Source organism: Calypte anna, chromosome 7, assembly GCF_003957555.1.
Source record: "Calypte anna isolate BGI_N300 chromosome 7, bCalAnn1_v1.p, whole genome shotgun sequence".
Taxonomy (NCBI): Eukaryota; Metazoa; Chordata; class Aves; order Apodiformes; family Trochilidae; genus Calypte; species Calypte anna.
The window spans coordinates 22,330,051-22,346,241 of record NC_044253.1 but is presented as its reverse complement, the minus strand read 5'-3'; the positions used below and the strand labels follow the sequence as shown (position 1 = coordinate 22,346,241).

General features: G+C 38.3%; 1 protein-coding gene across 1 annotated transcript in view; it reads left to right on the top strand.

Annotated features, from left to right (window-relative positions):
• CHN1 (chimerin 1) overlaps positions 1-16,191 on the top strand; it is a 96,980-nt gene that overhangs the window by 39,328 nt on the left and 41,461 nt on the right. The window contains exon 6 of the mRNA XM_030454058.1: positions 8,007-8,295. Coding sequence (XP_030309918.1) covers positions 8,007-8,295 — 289 coding nt within the window. The remainder of the gene's footprint in view (positions 1-8,006; positions 8,296-16,191) is intronic.

Sequence of the window (16,191 nt, the reverse complement as noted above, 5' to 3'; positions counted from 1 at the left end):
AGGGAAAAAAATGTCAAAAACCCAGTAATCCTTAGTTTAGTCAACCAGCTGCTTGCATTGTGCAAGAAATTGTTACAAATGTTCTCTCTCCCTAAATTATGAAATCGCATTAAGATGCTATCCACTGATATTTTAAAGGGAGACATAATTGGTAGCTTTTAGACCATAGCCCTGCAAATGAACCTTTGAAATTTCAGACAACTGCTTTGGTAGCCAAATGGTGCTAGTTTTCAGTGGGCTCTTTTGGGACACATGCTCTTCCAGAACATGTGGTGATTGCCATGGGATTTCTTATGTGTGTAACATTCGACATCTGCACAAGGCTGCTTGAATTCAGAGTTTAAATTGTGCATCTGCATTCTCTTGGAAAGTCTTGCTGTACAGACTGGGGCACAAGAGAGGAATTGAGGAAAGAAGAATTGTTTGAAACAAGTTTTTATGTTATAATAGCCAAATTGCTTTTTTTTTTTTATTATGACTATACCAAAAGTTGATCATAGTTTATCCTGAATCCACAGATGATCAACAAGTAGTCAGAAGGAGCCCAGCAAAACAGTAGTTGACTGCATCCATTCACTTTTCTGTGGTAATGGTATTCTGATCCCATGTTAGCTGGTAGAAAAGAATTATAAAGACTGTTTTAAAGACAGAACTTTGCATATCTTTCTATGTCCATAATTTTTGCACCTGATTTACAGATGCAGTGATTGGCAGTAGCAAGGGCTAAATTCAGTTTCTAGAAACCTTTCTAAAATATTTACACAATATTCCTTGGTTGCTACCTGGGAAACTATATAAATATATACATACACACATATGTACAGACACCAACTTTAAAGCTTAGCTGGCTTAAATATTAAGCATTGCTCCAAAATGTGATCAAACCTATCTGTGAGATAAATGTGTTTCATTCTGACCCACTTTGAACATTTTCCTTTATTTTGAATGAAATTGCAGAAGTCTGCTCCTTTCCCTGTAGTTGGCTGAGGCTCTGGAAGGGGAACTCTCCCTTCTCCCCTGAGCTTAACCCAACACACTTCTATAGGCACAGAATTCATGTGATGTTCAAAAACTGGTCACTCAGGTATCTGTGGCTGTCTCTAGATGAAAGAAGCCATTCGTGCTTAAAGCTGTTTTAATAGGCAAACACAATAGGTATTCTGGCTAATATGCTGGGCTATTATTTTTAGTCGTGAAGAGCCAAATATTTATTTTATGAAGGCTTCAATTCAGCTGAAATTAAAGCTGTCCTTCTGTTGGCTGGGTACATCACAGGAGCTAGCCCCAGGGGAAAGGATGTTGATAAATTTAGGAGCTTGCTTTTCTGCTCTGAAGTAAAACAATTAGATCGCTATTTAAATTTTCTTTCATATAAAAAGTTTATTTTCCTATATAAGATCTCATAGTAAGTAGTAAACTATTACTTTGTCAATAACATGAAGGTTTAGTATTGAGGCCCTATGTGTCATCAGCCTTATGTAAGTGCAGCTGAGCACTACTGAGGTGGATTTGCTTAAGTATTTAGAATAATAATAAATAGCTGCTAACCTTAATGAGTAATTAACTGGCTACCTAGGCCCTCCTGCAGACTAGAATCCTTTTTTCCTTATGGTTGATGTCTTCTTGCTGTGTTCCTGTTCTCCTTCCCTCCTCCTCCCATCTGTTGTTGTCAGCTCTGCTTTCTTTTGGCTAGGGTGGCTAATTTATCTTTGGCAATCCAGCTTGCTGCAGTCTTTCTCCTGCTCATGTTCAGAACCTCTCAGAGGAATATTCTCTGATTTGGTGGTGGTGTGAACTTTTCAGTAACTTGTCCATGAACTGTCTGTGCTCAGTTCATGTAGCTCACATTTCTCTTGTGCCTTGTCCTTCACCCCTGACTATAGCTCCTGCTACCCTACAAATATCTGCTGTAACCTGATGCATTAAGCATTGCACCTGAGGCATTGGGCTGGTGGTCAGACACTGTGGTGGAGCTCAGAAGCCCTCTGAAAGGAGAAACAACTTTTTTCCTGTGCTTCATCTATAAACAAAAAGACTTTCAACTGTAGATACTATGGATGCTTTATAAATATGGTTTTAAAAAAAAACACACAATATGTTCATATTATTTTTTAATCTTAGAATTGTTTCCATCAAAACATTTATGAATCATTGAAACACTTAAACAACTGACAGCAAAAAATGTTACCTGTCCCCATGTTCCTGTTCCTTCTCCTTCTTCTATACTTGACATAGCTCAGCTTAGCTAAGTATAGTTCCTCCTGATTTGATAGGTGCTAGGAAGAGATGCAAGCAAATTTTCTTTATTTTATAACTTGATGAGTCCATGAGCTCTAAAAATTTCAATAATAAATTGGCATAATTTTGCATTAATATACTTTTTTCTTGTTAAGGAAGGCAGCTTTGAGAAAAAACATTTTAGCGAGCAGGGCAAATATGTTGGTGAATCTCACTGAAAAAGTGGTGAGTGATTACTTGAAGATGAAAGATAGAATACATTGAGGAAAGAACTTAAGTAGCAAATTCTGTAATAGCTTTAAGTCAATTAAGTAAACCTGTCAAGATGGGATTAACTGGTTTAAGGCAAATCAGATTTGACACAAACTCTGGAACAGAAATCTTGACTGTCATTGTTTTTAATCTTTTTAATCTAAGGGAGATTTTAATTTTTTTTTTAAATCTAAACTTTTAGACTTCTGAACAACAGTCTGTAGAGTGGACATTTAGAAAGCAAAAAAAAAACCCAAAAACCCAACAGCACAAAACAAAACAAAAAACTATGAACAACAACAAAACCAATGTTTCTCCAGTCTGCTCTCCAAAAACAGTTTTTGTGCCTGCAAAGTTATTTTATGATAATCACATTTCTTTAGAGTTTCATTTGATGTCTTTAGCTTAGGTTATCTTGATATACTGAATTAAAATATGCATATTTTGTAAGGCAGATGTTAATATCACGTTTCTTTTAGTGTGAGAAAACCTGTAGAAGCAAAAAAGAAATATGACAGTCATGAAATTTCCTGTCAGGAAAATGTGCTGTAAGTGAAACACAACTGAACTTGTTTGATCCCTATGCTGTGGCAGGTCTCTCTCCACAGTACATGTCATTGCAGTGGAATTTCCATTATGGATCTGATGTTGTTCTGCTTCTCAGTTCACCAGAAAAACTGTGTCGAATACTACCTAAAATGAATATGTTATACATAGACTATTATAACAGCCTTCAGTCTCATTGAGAGAGACTGCTGGGAGGCTGCTGTCAGTGATCCAGTACCAGCTATGAGTTTTTTTACTCATGGCCTGAATGTTATTAGACAGAATAAGTTGAAGTTTGGTCTGCACTGGCATGGGGTAGATATGTTGCTGTTCCACCTGAGACTTGTTCTGAAGGATACTGTGTTTTTTTCATGCAAAACTAAACTATGATGCATTCTGGCAGTACATCGTTCTGATCAGCTTTTAGGGATAACTTTATACCTAATTAATGCTCATCAAGCAACAGTTAGCCAGCCAGCCAATACTGCCCTTCCAAATGGCACAGGAACACCATCTATAGTAGCTGCACTCTGCCATCTTTCTCAGCCATATCAGACAATGAGGACTTTTTGTCTCAGCCTCTGTAACATGCACCTTTACTTTCATATTAGATGCATGTGATTTAATTTTTGCATATTGTGTTCTCCTAAACTACTGCTAAGGTTTTTTTAACATGATGCTATTTGTCAGGCAGATACTTTGGGAAGATGGCAAGTTCTACAATTGCCTAGCCATCCTCAGAAATGTTGTTGCCAATAAATAATAAAAATTTAAAAAAAAAAAGAGCTGCTTTCAGGAATTGGGAGACCTTCAGGGATAACTGTGTAGAAGAGGTTTTGGCTGCATGCAAGACTTGCATTCCTTTGGCAAGGAAATGGGACAAAAGAAGATCTGTGGAATAATTTTTCTTTCACATGAACACAGCATGGTTAGAAGACATTCCTGACTGCAAGATTGCTTATGCTTTTGTGGCTTTTTATGAAGACTCTAGTCTAGTCAAGACTCTAGTGACTTGAAAGATGACAGAGTTTTCAAAAGCTTGAACTGAAATTTTGGCACCTAATTTTAAATGAGACTTCTACCTTCTGTCCACAAAGCACATTAAGACATTTTTTGTTCAACAGAAGATTAAGTCTGAGTGACCTTCAGGCACATGTGCAGAACTGAAGATTTCCTAGCTCAGTTTATGAAGTTGCTCAAAACTAATGAGAACACAAGTAGCCCTGAGGAGTGTTAACTTTGTGGTTTGGTTACAGCTACATGTTTTAAATAATGCCTTTGTCTAGATAATCTTTTCATCATAAAACAGCCTGTGAAAGAGGTGAATAGCTACTGTACAAATTGCATGGGGACTGTAAAATCCATCTTCTTGGACGGTGAGGAGGTGCAGATGGGTTCTCGGTCCTTCATTTCTTCCTTTTGTTTCATCAATGAATGCTGCATACAGAGTAGGTGGCTGAGTCTGAAGCCTGTCTCATGCTATGATACCTTATTCAATTCCTCAGTCTTTTATTACTAGCCACATTTGCTCTGTCACTTAATCTGTTTTCCCACGTTGTTACCCACCCTACCTCACTGGCAGCCAAAGGGACTAGACAGAGTGATTGTTTTGCAGACAACTTGGAATAAAAAAGTCTTTTATCTGTAGTCCTGCTGCTTCTAAACAAATGCACAATGGATACAATGAGACTGTGTGACAAGTCAGAGGTCTATTTCTTTTTCTAGCAAAAACATTTAATGTTCCCCTTTTTAAATCAAAAGAGAACATACATTATCTGTGTCCTGCTTTTTATTTCTTATTCAAAAAACAGCTGGTACTGATGCTTGCCTTTAGGAAGAGACCATCAGGAAGTTAGAATATCACATCTTGGCTCTACTTAGTTGCCACAGTGATGTATAATTAACCAGGCTGCAGTAATGTTATAGAAAGTAAGCATAAGGAAATATTCTTGCTAATGGAAAATTTTCAAATATAGTATAAAGTAAGTCTGAAAGGACTGCAGGTTGCGTTTTAATTAATCATCTGCAGTTGGACACATGTTTGCATCTATATTTTATGTTGATCAAAATAGTATCATTGTGTGGTCAGAAATTTTAATGAGTTCGAAAAGAAAAAAAAAGGATTCTGTGACATGTTATTGATGGTACAGTCTTTGTAAGAGATTGATGTTTCATTGACTAGTGGCGATTTGGAAGTTTTTTTCTTCCTTGTTGCTAATAGGATTCAATTGTTCCACCACAACACAGACAAAAGGAAATTAGGATAGAGAAAAATGTTTGATTTGGAACTAAGGGAAAATCAGATTGAAGCCAAACCATTCAATGTGTGCCTCTTGCAGCTGGTATACAAGCACCTTTTCCAAGTGGTTATAACACTGATGAAGAGTAATTTGTCTAAATGTTTTAAGTGGTAATTGTTAAATTATCAAATGTGTTTTAAACCTAGAATGTACCTTTAGAAGGACACACTCGCCAATAGCAATTGATGTGCAGTTCCCCGTGTCCATACAGGAGGAAGTTTTCATCTGTTTTCTAGAGAGATGACTTTAGACATGGGACATTGTTACAGAATGAAAACTGTGGAACATTGTTCACGAGATAGTTCTGTGCCTAAATGCAGGTCAGGAGCAGTGGGATAAAGATTGTGTACTTTCGGAATCCTCTTCCTTATAGTATTTCTCCAAGTTATGATTTATGTGCAGCATTCTGAACAGATGTACAGCATAGCAGCTACCCAGAAAAACATAGCTGGGGCAGAGCCATGCACCTGCTGACCCTGTTGTGAACAGGATTAATCCTTTTAAGAACCTTTATTCATTCTTTGTATTTGGCCATCTTGCTCTTCAGAACTTTGTTTTAGACTCTGAAGGATGTTACTAAAATCAAGACATCACATGTACTTAGTAGTAGGCCCTGAGAAGCTTTTCTGTGCCTTCTCTTGATGAAATACTTTCTCTTCTACAAAGCTAAGAGCAATAAGTAAGTAAGAGTAATCAGTAAGTACTGTCAGAGCATCTTACTGATTAGAACAATTCACCTGCTACATGTCTTAATAAAAATAACACTGTTGCATGTTGTCTTTCAAGGACCATTATTCTTCACCTTTAAACTTACTCCATTCTCCTATCCAATTTAACATCACAGTGCATGTATATGCTCCATGTGCATTATTGCCACTGACTTGAGCAGAAGACAGTGAAGGTTTCTCACCTTGGCACTGCACAGTACTGAGCACTCTTGGCACACGTGTTGACTTGTGGCAGTGGAGTGTATGCAGGAGTTCTTCTCATGGTCAACACTTGTGTGCCACACACTACGGTCAGTAGAAAGGTGCTTTGAAGAATGAGCCTAAACATGTTCCTATCCCTCCTGCTGTAACTTAGGACATTATCTTTCTAGTTTCAACATCATGCGTATTCACGCATATTGGGTAAAAATTATTTTTTCTGTCATTTTGTAATTTCTTTTTTTCAGTGAAATAAATCACTTGATTTAGTGAACTTTTAGTTTATATGGCATGACATTGTGCTTAGAAGTACCAATCCATTTCTGGTGAAATGTCCAGGTACTTTCTACACATCATGCTCTCTTTTCTTATTGAGCAGAACACAGTTTCCTCAAGCCACAGTTTCCTCACCTTTGAGCCTTGTATAAAAATAGCAGTTCCTGAAGTTACAGTTACTGTCAGATTATTGATAGGGGGATGGGAAGGTTTGGCATTCAATTCAGAACACAAGAAAAACACGTAGATTGCAGAAGAAGTGGTTTTGGGCATACTTGCAAGAAGAAAATATTTCAGCTGAAGCGAGGCCTAAAAATGATGCTTTTCCCTGTTTGGCAAGGCCCCATTGAAAAGGAGCCACTTCAGCAAAGCACCAGTGTTTACTTTGTTCCTTACCATCTCCTGTGAAGCATTCGGTTGTCAAATGAAAGCAATTCATCCTTTCAGATTTAGTTTCTAATGTTTATTTGGGAGATCTGACATCACAAGGGGGCCCAATACCCCAGGCAGCCACCCTTGCTGCTTTCTGACCAGGGAGTAAGACTGGAGTGAGCTGTGAAAGCAGCTTCTTGATTCCATTTTCTCTGCAGGAAGTGTATTGATTGTTGCCAAGTGCAAGCAGTTTTGGGTGCTTTCAGGCAGAAAACTGTTGTGGATTCAAAGTGCATTTTTTTTAAAATATAATAATACTCAGGTAAAATTGGCATTCTCATGGTTGCTAAGAGGCTGTATCAAAGTCCTATCCCTCTGCAACTGCAGGACTGCTAGCATCAGATGTCTTATGTGTTACATATCCTGTATATTACAAAGATTTGTTTGAGGCTCAGGACTCAACAAGCATAACACAGAAGGACTTTTGTAGAAAGCTCGTAGAGTTAGTCCTTGGCCCTTGGCCAGGAATAAAGAATGCTTGCCCTTGTGCCATTTTGTCCTGGGCTGTTCCAGTTCTGGCAGCAGTTCTCCTTCAGTGTAGTTGTTGGCACTTATGCTCAGCTGAACCCTGAGTGGCCTCTTCCTGCAAGCAGGCAGGGCACAGAGGGCTGAGACGGCATCAAAACTAGTTCTGTATTGATCAGCTGTAATAGAGAACTCTATTATGAGAACTCTTCATATCAGAGCCAAGCAAATTGACTACAGCAATGCAGTAGTAAAGTTCTAAAAAAAGCCATAAAGAGTGTGAAGTAATTTTCAGTTTTTCCATGGGATAATGGGGAGGCTAAAGAATAAGAGAACAAACAGCTCCTTCTGGGACAGTCACTGTTTTGGCTATCTGCACATGTTGATCTCTCCTTCCTATCTTTGCTAAGTAGTAGTTGAGTTTTTCGTTCTCCTCTGGACCAGACACAGAGCATAGTCACAGCTTTAAGTGATTAAGTATTTTTTATTGTTTGCAAAGGCTTGCTTACTCTTCTTTCTTCTGCTTACTGTTATTTATAAAAAAAAAACTTTTCCCATTTCATTGAGGCAGATTTGGAAGTCAAACCAGAAACTTCAGGCTCTACTACGATGGAAAGCACTTTGTCGGGGAGAAACGTTTTGAGTCCATCCATGACCTGGTGACAGATGGATTGATTACTCTTTATATTGAAACGAAGGCAGCTGAATACATTGCCAAGATGACAATAAATCCAATTTATGAACACATAGGATATACAACGTTAAACAGAGAGCCAGCGCACAAAAACCGTATGCCAACCCTGAGAGATGAACATGATGACAAAGGGTCTACAGGAGAGGATGAGGTAGCAGAAAAGAGGGTAAGCAACTGTTAACCCATGCTCCTTTTCCTGCTAGACTTTTTATTTGCATTTTTAACCTTCCCCCCCCTACTATATAGACCTAAAAGGTGTCTGTAGTTATTTAGTCTACACATTTATTTCTAATATTGCATTACTAGTAATATTTGAACTGGTTATAGGTTCAGTGGTTATAGGTTTAGTGGTACTTTTTGCATATTGCAAATTTTTCTGATTTGGAGGTAGGTTAGGTATCATTGTGAGATTCCTTTCTTCAGGTATTTCCACAGTTATAAATGTTACCATTAAGCCACTCCTTTATTTCAAATGAGGTAAGAATATTCTTGAAATTTTCTACAGCATCTAAGACAATTACCCTTTGCTCAAAAATTCAAACTTGGTCAAAAACTATATTCAGCATTTCCCAAACAAAAGCATTCAGTAATCTATTCAGCAGTCTGCATACAGTGGAAGTAAAGTTGTCCATGTTATAAATAAAACTCTTCGTTAAGATGATAAAATGTTAAAACATTTCACTTGGCTAAGTTCAGCCTGTCAGAAGAAGCTGACAGAGCTATTTTTGGCCGCATCCAGATTTATTAAGAAGGATTGCTCTCTTCAAAGAGTTGCAGTATCAGCTGAAGACTGAGTGTGCCCTGGATTATAAAAGAAAAATGAACAACAAAGAAATCTTAGAACCAATGAAAAAAGAAATATTAAAGGAGGTTGGGAATGTATCAGGCAGACAAAGCAGCTGCCTTAAACTTCTTTTTTGTGACAGAGACTAAACTTAAAAAGAAAACCTAATGTTAGTTCTTTTGTATTAAACTAAATACTTTGTTTACTGAAAAGATGACATAGGAAATTCTTTTTAAAGTGTAGTTTTCCACATGTGTAGGTGTTAATGTATGTAGAATAGTGTGATATTCTCCCCTATTTCACACCCTTCAGAATGACATTAGGAGTATCTAACATCCTTACAGAGCTAAGAAGAAATGCTAACCTTAGTTTGGATCATGTTTGTCTTTCCAATCAGAAATGTCTGTGATTTGAATTTTTCTTGAGTTAGAGGAAAGGTCTCACTGATAATTTCCAACATACATGACTGTTGCAGTGAAACTAAGCTCCATACTGAGTCCACACAGAGAGGAGGCTCATAGCTTTGATCCTTCAAATCCTCCAGCAAAGTCTGTCACCCTGCACTGAATTTGCTGAAAGATGAAGCATCCAACTTAGCTTAAAGTATGAATCTTCACTGTTATCAGATCATTTTGACAAAAGAAATACTGTGAGGATATTGATGCCAGCTGACCACATTAAATATCCAATTTCTTGCCTGTTAGGTACCAGCAGTAGAGGGGTGAGTTATGAGTTACAGTTACTCACAGTCTCTGACTTGAAGCCGGCTGTTTCAAAAGGATTTTTTGCATGGTATCAGAAGATGTTCATTATAATGCAAAGCCTGGGTTCAAATCTTCTCTGAGAGTTCTGGAAGTCATTGCTTTGGGTTTCCTTGGTAAAACTACCTCTTCCTCCATTAAGTGACTTCTGAGTTACAACAGAACTTTGTTCTTTCAGAATATATTTGGCTTGATTAAGAGTTTTTCATAGTAAAGGAATTTCAATTATTATTATTGAAGAATGCAGTTTTTAGTAGATTTCATGGTAGCTATATCAGGCTCACCAATTAGGTATGCCTATTGTTTTGAAACATTTTTCATTAAATAAATCAAGCACTATTAAATATTTCTAATTTTAGGAGTAAAACCTTTACAGAGGTTAGTGTAATTGCAACATCCCACCCAGTTTGTTTGGCACTTACCAGCAGCTACAGTGGCTTCATCTGCAGCATAGTCCAACAGCAGCAGTGTTGACTGGCCTGAAGCCCAGCTTTTGAGCCTTTCTTTTTATTTGATTCGAAACCATGTTGATATGATCACAATGAGGCACACAGACATCACAGGACAGTTAAAAGTGGAGAGTTTAGTTTAATTTTCAAGTAATCCAGTTGGGATTACTACTGTGGCTGTGTGGAGGAGGCATAGTGATCCTTTTACTGTGGAGTGGCACATAGGTCACGTCTTTGCTGCTTTTCCACTTCTCAGGGACTTTGCTGGAAGATGACACTATCCTGAGTGCCACTTCACCTGGCACATATCCACATTCAACCCCATGGCCAACACCCAACCCCAGTAGCAAACTCGGCATTTGGAACAAGCCTCAGTCTCCAGCTAAAGCTTGCCAAATCCTTTCTTCTTCCCCTGTAAGTCACAAGATGTGGGGAGCGTGGGTAGGGGAAAAGATATGGTGGCAGCCTCGTCAAATGGTTCATGAAGTGTGGTAGTTACGTGCAACAGAGGAGTGGTGGTGGGGAGAGGAGACATCAGTGGGCTTTCCCAAATGTTTGCTATCCCTGTTTGGGAGACTCTGCTCCTTGCACACCCACTAAAGCTGTCACCATGACAGCCTAGGGGAACTGTTACAGGTTCAGTGGGGTGAATGCAATTAACTGGCTGAAGGACTGAAGAAGTGGATGACTGAATGACCTGTGGTGGTTGTTTTTTGTAAAAATAACACTGAAATAATGAGATATGTATTCATTTAACAATAAAGTTGTATCTAAAGCATGAGCAGTACTGCATGGCAGGAAATATTTCACTGGCTTTTTAAAAAAAGCCTTCCTGGTTTAACAGTAGCACGAGGAACAATGGAATGATTACATCTTCACTTAAACAGAAGACCCTATCTCTCAGCTATTTTATAAAGATTTTTTGGTAAAATAGTAAAAATACAATGAGAAAAAATATATATATCCTCTACTAAAGTGCACAGACAGTTATTTTACCCTTTTTGTGCAGATTTCTACTTCTCACTGAAAATTATTTGAAAATTTAGTTAATAGCACAGTATTTACCTTTTTAATCATTTAACCATGATATAAGGAAACCTTCTTATAAGACATTAATAAATAGGTCAAGTGGTTTTCTTTCTCTTTAGTGAGAGACATGGCAGAGCAGTTCCTGTTGTCCAGTTCAAAGATAGTATCACTGAATTGATAGTGACAATTCTCACAAAGAATACAAAGAAAATTGCCCAAAATCCAACAAGAAAAATAACCATTGTCTTATGATCCAAACAGAAAATGTGTGTGCTACAACACTAGCCCATTAACCCATGGTGAGGATGAAAAATTCTCCAGGGTACAGCATTTGGCAATTAGTGCATCTTTATCAGTTTTATGGTGTTTTCGTATATGCTCCCTCCTCCATAAAGAGAGGAAGAATTCAGGGTCTTGAGCATAGGTCATTCTGAGCCAAAATATACTCCCAGATTTGCAGATCTGAGGCTGTTCAGATCCAAATCTAAACTTTGCCTATGACTGCTGCCCAATCCTGTGTGGGTGGTATGTGAAAGATAAACCCTTCAGAAGAAGGAAAGGAGAGACACAGGCTCTGACTTGGGAACAGCTGGTGGGAATGTAATTTTGCTTTCTGCTGTAAAATCAAGTGGAGGAAATTGAGCAGCCAGAGAACACACCTCAAACCTGAGAATGAAATAAAAACGAGCAGTTCACCTAGCTTTGAATTTGGGGTGGGGCAGTAGCAGGGAATGCCACCAGAGCTGTGTGAGCTGCCTCCCAGCGTGTGCTAATGATACTTAATTTGTTCCCCACTCTTTTCAGCAATTAGTTTATAGTAGGAGAATTCTGCATGTGTTCGGTGACTCGTCCTATGCAAAATATTAAAAATGAACCTTACTAAAGGGGAAGGATTTAAAGACTGTAAAAGAGACAAAAGCAAAAATTATGCAATCATTAGATGAGGACCGTAGGACACAAATTGCAGTACTCCTGAGTCCTGCAAGAGACCATATTGTGGTGTCATTTCAGGTGAAGTTTTTAATAGGAAAAGCATGAAAATATAATCCAGTGCACAGCATGTGCTTCATGGATTATGAGAAGGAATTTGCCTACCTACCATATACAAGTATATATATTAACAATTAACATTAAATTTCTGGTTAATGATTTATTATTTTCATAATGTATGAAAAATTAAGTCAGAGATAACTGGAGAAGTGGAGGTAGAAAACAAGAGAGTGCTTGTCATACTTAAATAGCCTGAATAGATATTGTAGCTCCTGTGCTAAAAAGGTAATTCTAGTTCCCAAAACAGTCTGCAGATTGTTCAGAACTCAGCTGTGCAGCCATCGTAGTCTGTGTGTTAAGAGAGGGCTAAGAGTGATTTGAAAGAGGGCTTCCCATGTGGATTCAGTCTCTATGGCCTTGTCTGGAACTGGAAATAATACCCAGTATCACAAGATTTACTGTTCCTCCCGTGCTTTGAATACTGATGCATCTCTGAACATTCTCCATTCTCAGAGGTAATTATGGGCTTGGAACAGATGACCTGATTCAGTTAAGTACCTTACAAAAATGGTAGCTCTCAAAAATTAATAAATACCTAGATACCTATATTGAAGCCCTTCTTGAAAGCCCTGTAAAACGTGAATATTTTTTCACTTTGATATGCTTTTGAGGTATTAATGTAAGAAGTTGTATGAGTGATTTGTTAAAGATTGATTATTTAGTACAGTACAATGAAATAATTAGTCCTGAGTTTTTCCATACTTCAGAAAAAGATGCTGAGGTTAAAGTTAGGATAGCAACTGAAAAACCTTCATTCATGTTTACTTTGGTGATAAAGTGCTGTTTCTTCAAGAAACATCAGTGGCTGCAGATCAATTAAAGACCTCTTCTAGACTGTAATATCTTCAATTCCTACAGATGGAAGAAATTTGAGAGAAAGTTTGTGGCAGCAGTAACCCAAAAAAAGCTCTTTTTTGTTCTATTTTCAGTTACCTTAGTTGTAATACAATTTTCCACTACAATTTTTGAAGACTGATTGTCTGCAGCCCTGTGCAAGGAGATCTGTAAGTGTGAATCTGTGCCATTTAGTAAGAACCATGCTTTTAAGCCTGCCTCCAAACATAATCTAAGTCACAAAGTTAATTGCAATCTCTGCACACATTGTTAATGGATTCATAACAGCCTCCACGTACAAATCAAGGGTGATATGGGTGTTTGTGGAGGGACCTGTCTCACTTTCCAGCCTTGAACTGATACTAATCTTTTCATTAATGACACTACTGCTTTTTTAATTTTGCTTGTAATTAAATCTGTTGGTAAGATCTGCTTAAAACCCTTCACCAAGGCTTATTTTATCTCCAGTGAAAGGACGTCAAAAAATGTAGCTGAGGAAGTTATAGTAGCATAAGGCCCTTTAGCAAGGTCTTTGATGGAGTAAGACACTTGGAACAACACTGTTTAGTGCCCAGCAATGCCAGTGCTGAACCTGGTAGGACCTAAAAAGAAAGCATGGCCTCAATAATCAGGGCAGAAAGTGCACTTTGAGACTGAAGCAATCTCAGTGTTGGAAGTAGTTTGAAATGTTCATTTGGTTTAACTAAATTTGATGAGAGAAGATGGATGTGTGATGTGTAAAGCAATAGATAATGTAGGTAATCTATAACAAGTAGAGCAACAAAGCAATAATGTTTTTAAAAGTACAGCTACTAGATGTTTACCTTAAAATACACTTAAAGACGCAGGAGAGTGTGCACTGAAGAGCCCCATGGATTAACTGAAGGAGATTGTCAAATTTTTCTCACAAATGTTCCTTTCCAGTCCCTGTGCAGGTGTCCATGACAATCACTCTGTAAGTTTAATGTAATTTATAAATAAAACATAACTCTAGGAAAGGCAAAAACTTCTATTTATTTCTTCTGGGTTTAACTAATCTTTCATCAGCGACTTCCAAGCACTGGCAATTTTCTCAATACCAAGAAAGTTCCTAGCAGAATGAAATCTACTTTTTAGGTAGCTGCTGCAGCACATCAGCAACATCATACTGTGCAGAGGCTGCCCCAGCCTCAGGCTTCCTCATCTTGCCCTTCTGAGAATTAGCATTTATGGCAGTATGGGTCTAGTGCCATATCTGCCATAATACATGGCACATACAGTTCAGACTAATACTACCAATGGTAATGATGCCTTTTATAAGCATATATGTTTTTAACTTAATAAACTACATTAAGAAAAGATAGCTAATAGCACATGCTGTCCAGTGTGCAGTCATCAGCACAAAGAAATTTCTCCAAGCTCCAGGGTACTTTTTCTACTCATTATCACCAGGAGCAACCTAAGCTCTTATTTATGCTCAATGTGGCAGTAAAATTGATACACTTAAAAAGATTATATAAACTGATTTTGTTTTAAGATTCAGAATTTACAAATGAAGCATAAACTTTGCTAATTTAATCTCAGGGTCACAGAATGTTTAGGTTTTCCCTTATAAGTATCCCATGCTTATAAAGGATATATTAGCAAGCCAGGCTTCTTTTTTGAGGGTTTCTTATTGGACCTCTGTCTCAGCTCCAGGGCTAAACATGGTCCCATAGCTCTCCTGGTTTTCCAAGCCAAATTCTTCTCTCCTTGCCAGCACAGCTGTGCTCTATTAGCTGCTGGAGGTTACAAATGGCATCCCAGCTGATTGCAGTTAGCCTGCAGGACCTCACCTGCCTGCTGCTGTGTGTGGGCCTCTGCCTCCAAAGCACATTAATTTAATGCTTAGGCAATAATGGGTGGGATTAATGTGAAGTAAAAGTCACATGCTGGTGTTTGTAGCCTGCTTGTATCATTGGTCTAGTATTGCAGGTTTTAAAACAAATAAGGCTCCACAAACTGCAGACAGTGAGGAGCAGCTCAGGTTCCATTTCAAACACTCAGTGTGCTTCCCATCGTGAGAGGTTTCCTTCATTTTGTAGGTAAGCACAGCTAAAGGCCACCACCCTGCCTCAGCCTTTTGTTTTGGGTACAAGTCACTTGACTCAGATGAATTTCCATGTTACTTTCTGCTTTTTTCTGCAAGTGTGTCTCCTTTATGATCTGGCATGTGAGATGTGTACACAAAGATACAGTTATCAGAAAGTCCAGTGTCTAATTATACTGAGACAGGCAGCTGCCCTGTGAAATTGGAGTCTGCTCACAGACTCACAGGCCAGACCCTAAGCAAAAGTGTGGACAGTAATTATCTTCTGTGCCTGATCAAGTCTTTGTGAAATGAATAGTGTACACAACTGTTAAAAAGGCTGTAAAGCAGTACAGTTGCTGTGCAATTAAATCTGAAGAATACTGGTTGTGTTGTTACTGATAAAATGAAACCATTAGCAATGAATAAGCTATTATTCTTTTCCTTTTTTCCTTGGCACTGTAAGTCCTCACCAGCAGTTCTTTCCAGGGTTCCTAATGATTGGTGGTTTGGATCTGGTTATGTTTTTATCCTCTTCAGAAAGTACCATACCTTCTCTTAGTTGTACAAGAAAAAGTTTTCTTCCTTTTTAATTGGGATAGGCTCAAACAAGAAAGATTGCAGGGAGGAGGGAGGGAGGAAGGAATCTCTTGAAGAGCCAAAGAGGGTATCTTGCTTTGGGGGCTTTTCAGGAGGAGAGAGATTTTTCCAGTTCTGGTGGACTTCAGTAGATTGGACATAGAAAGGCACGGGTCCAACTCAGTTCCTGATGAGCAACGGAGAGCTGTCATGGTATCAGTCCTAACACCCTGTAGAAATCTGGGCCTTATAATTGAGATTTCAACTGCCTTAATGTCTAGTGGAGAAACCTCATAGCCATATATAAGGAAACTAGATATTTTTTTATTTTTTAAGAAAACAATCCACTGTAGTTTCCCTTGACTTTCTGTGCCTTCACACAACTGAATAATCCATGCAGTGGTGACAGAAAGGAGAAGTTGGGTTTCTTTCAGAGCAGTCTCTAAAGCAGGGGTCTGTTTGTCATTTCTTGCCTGTGCAAAGAACTTCCTGGATGGTGAGGGACTGCGTTGGGTTGCTAACTGGCAGC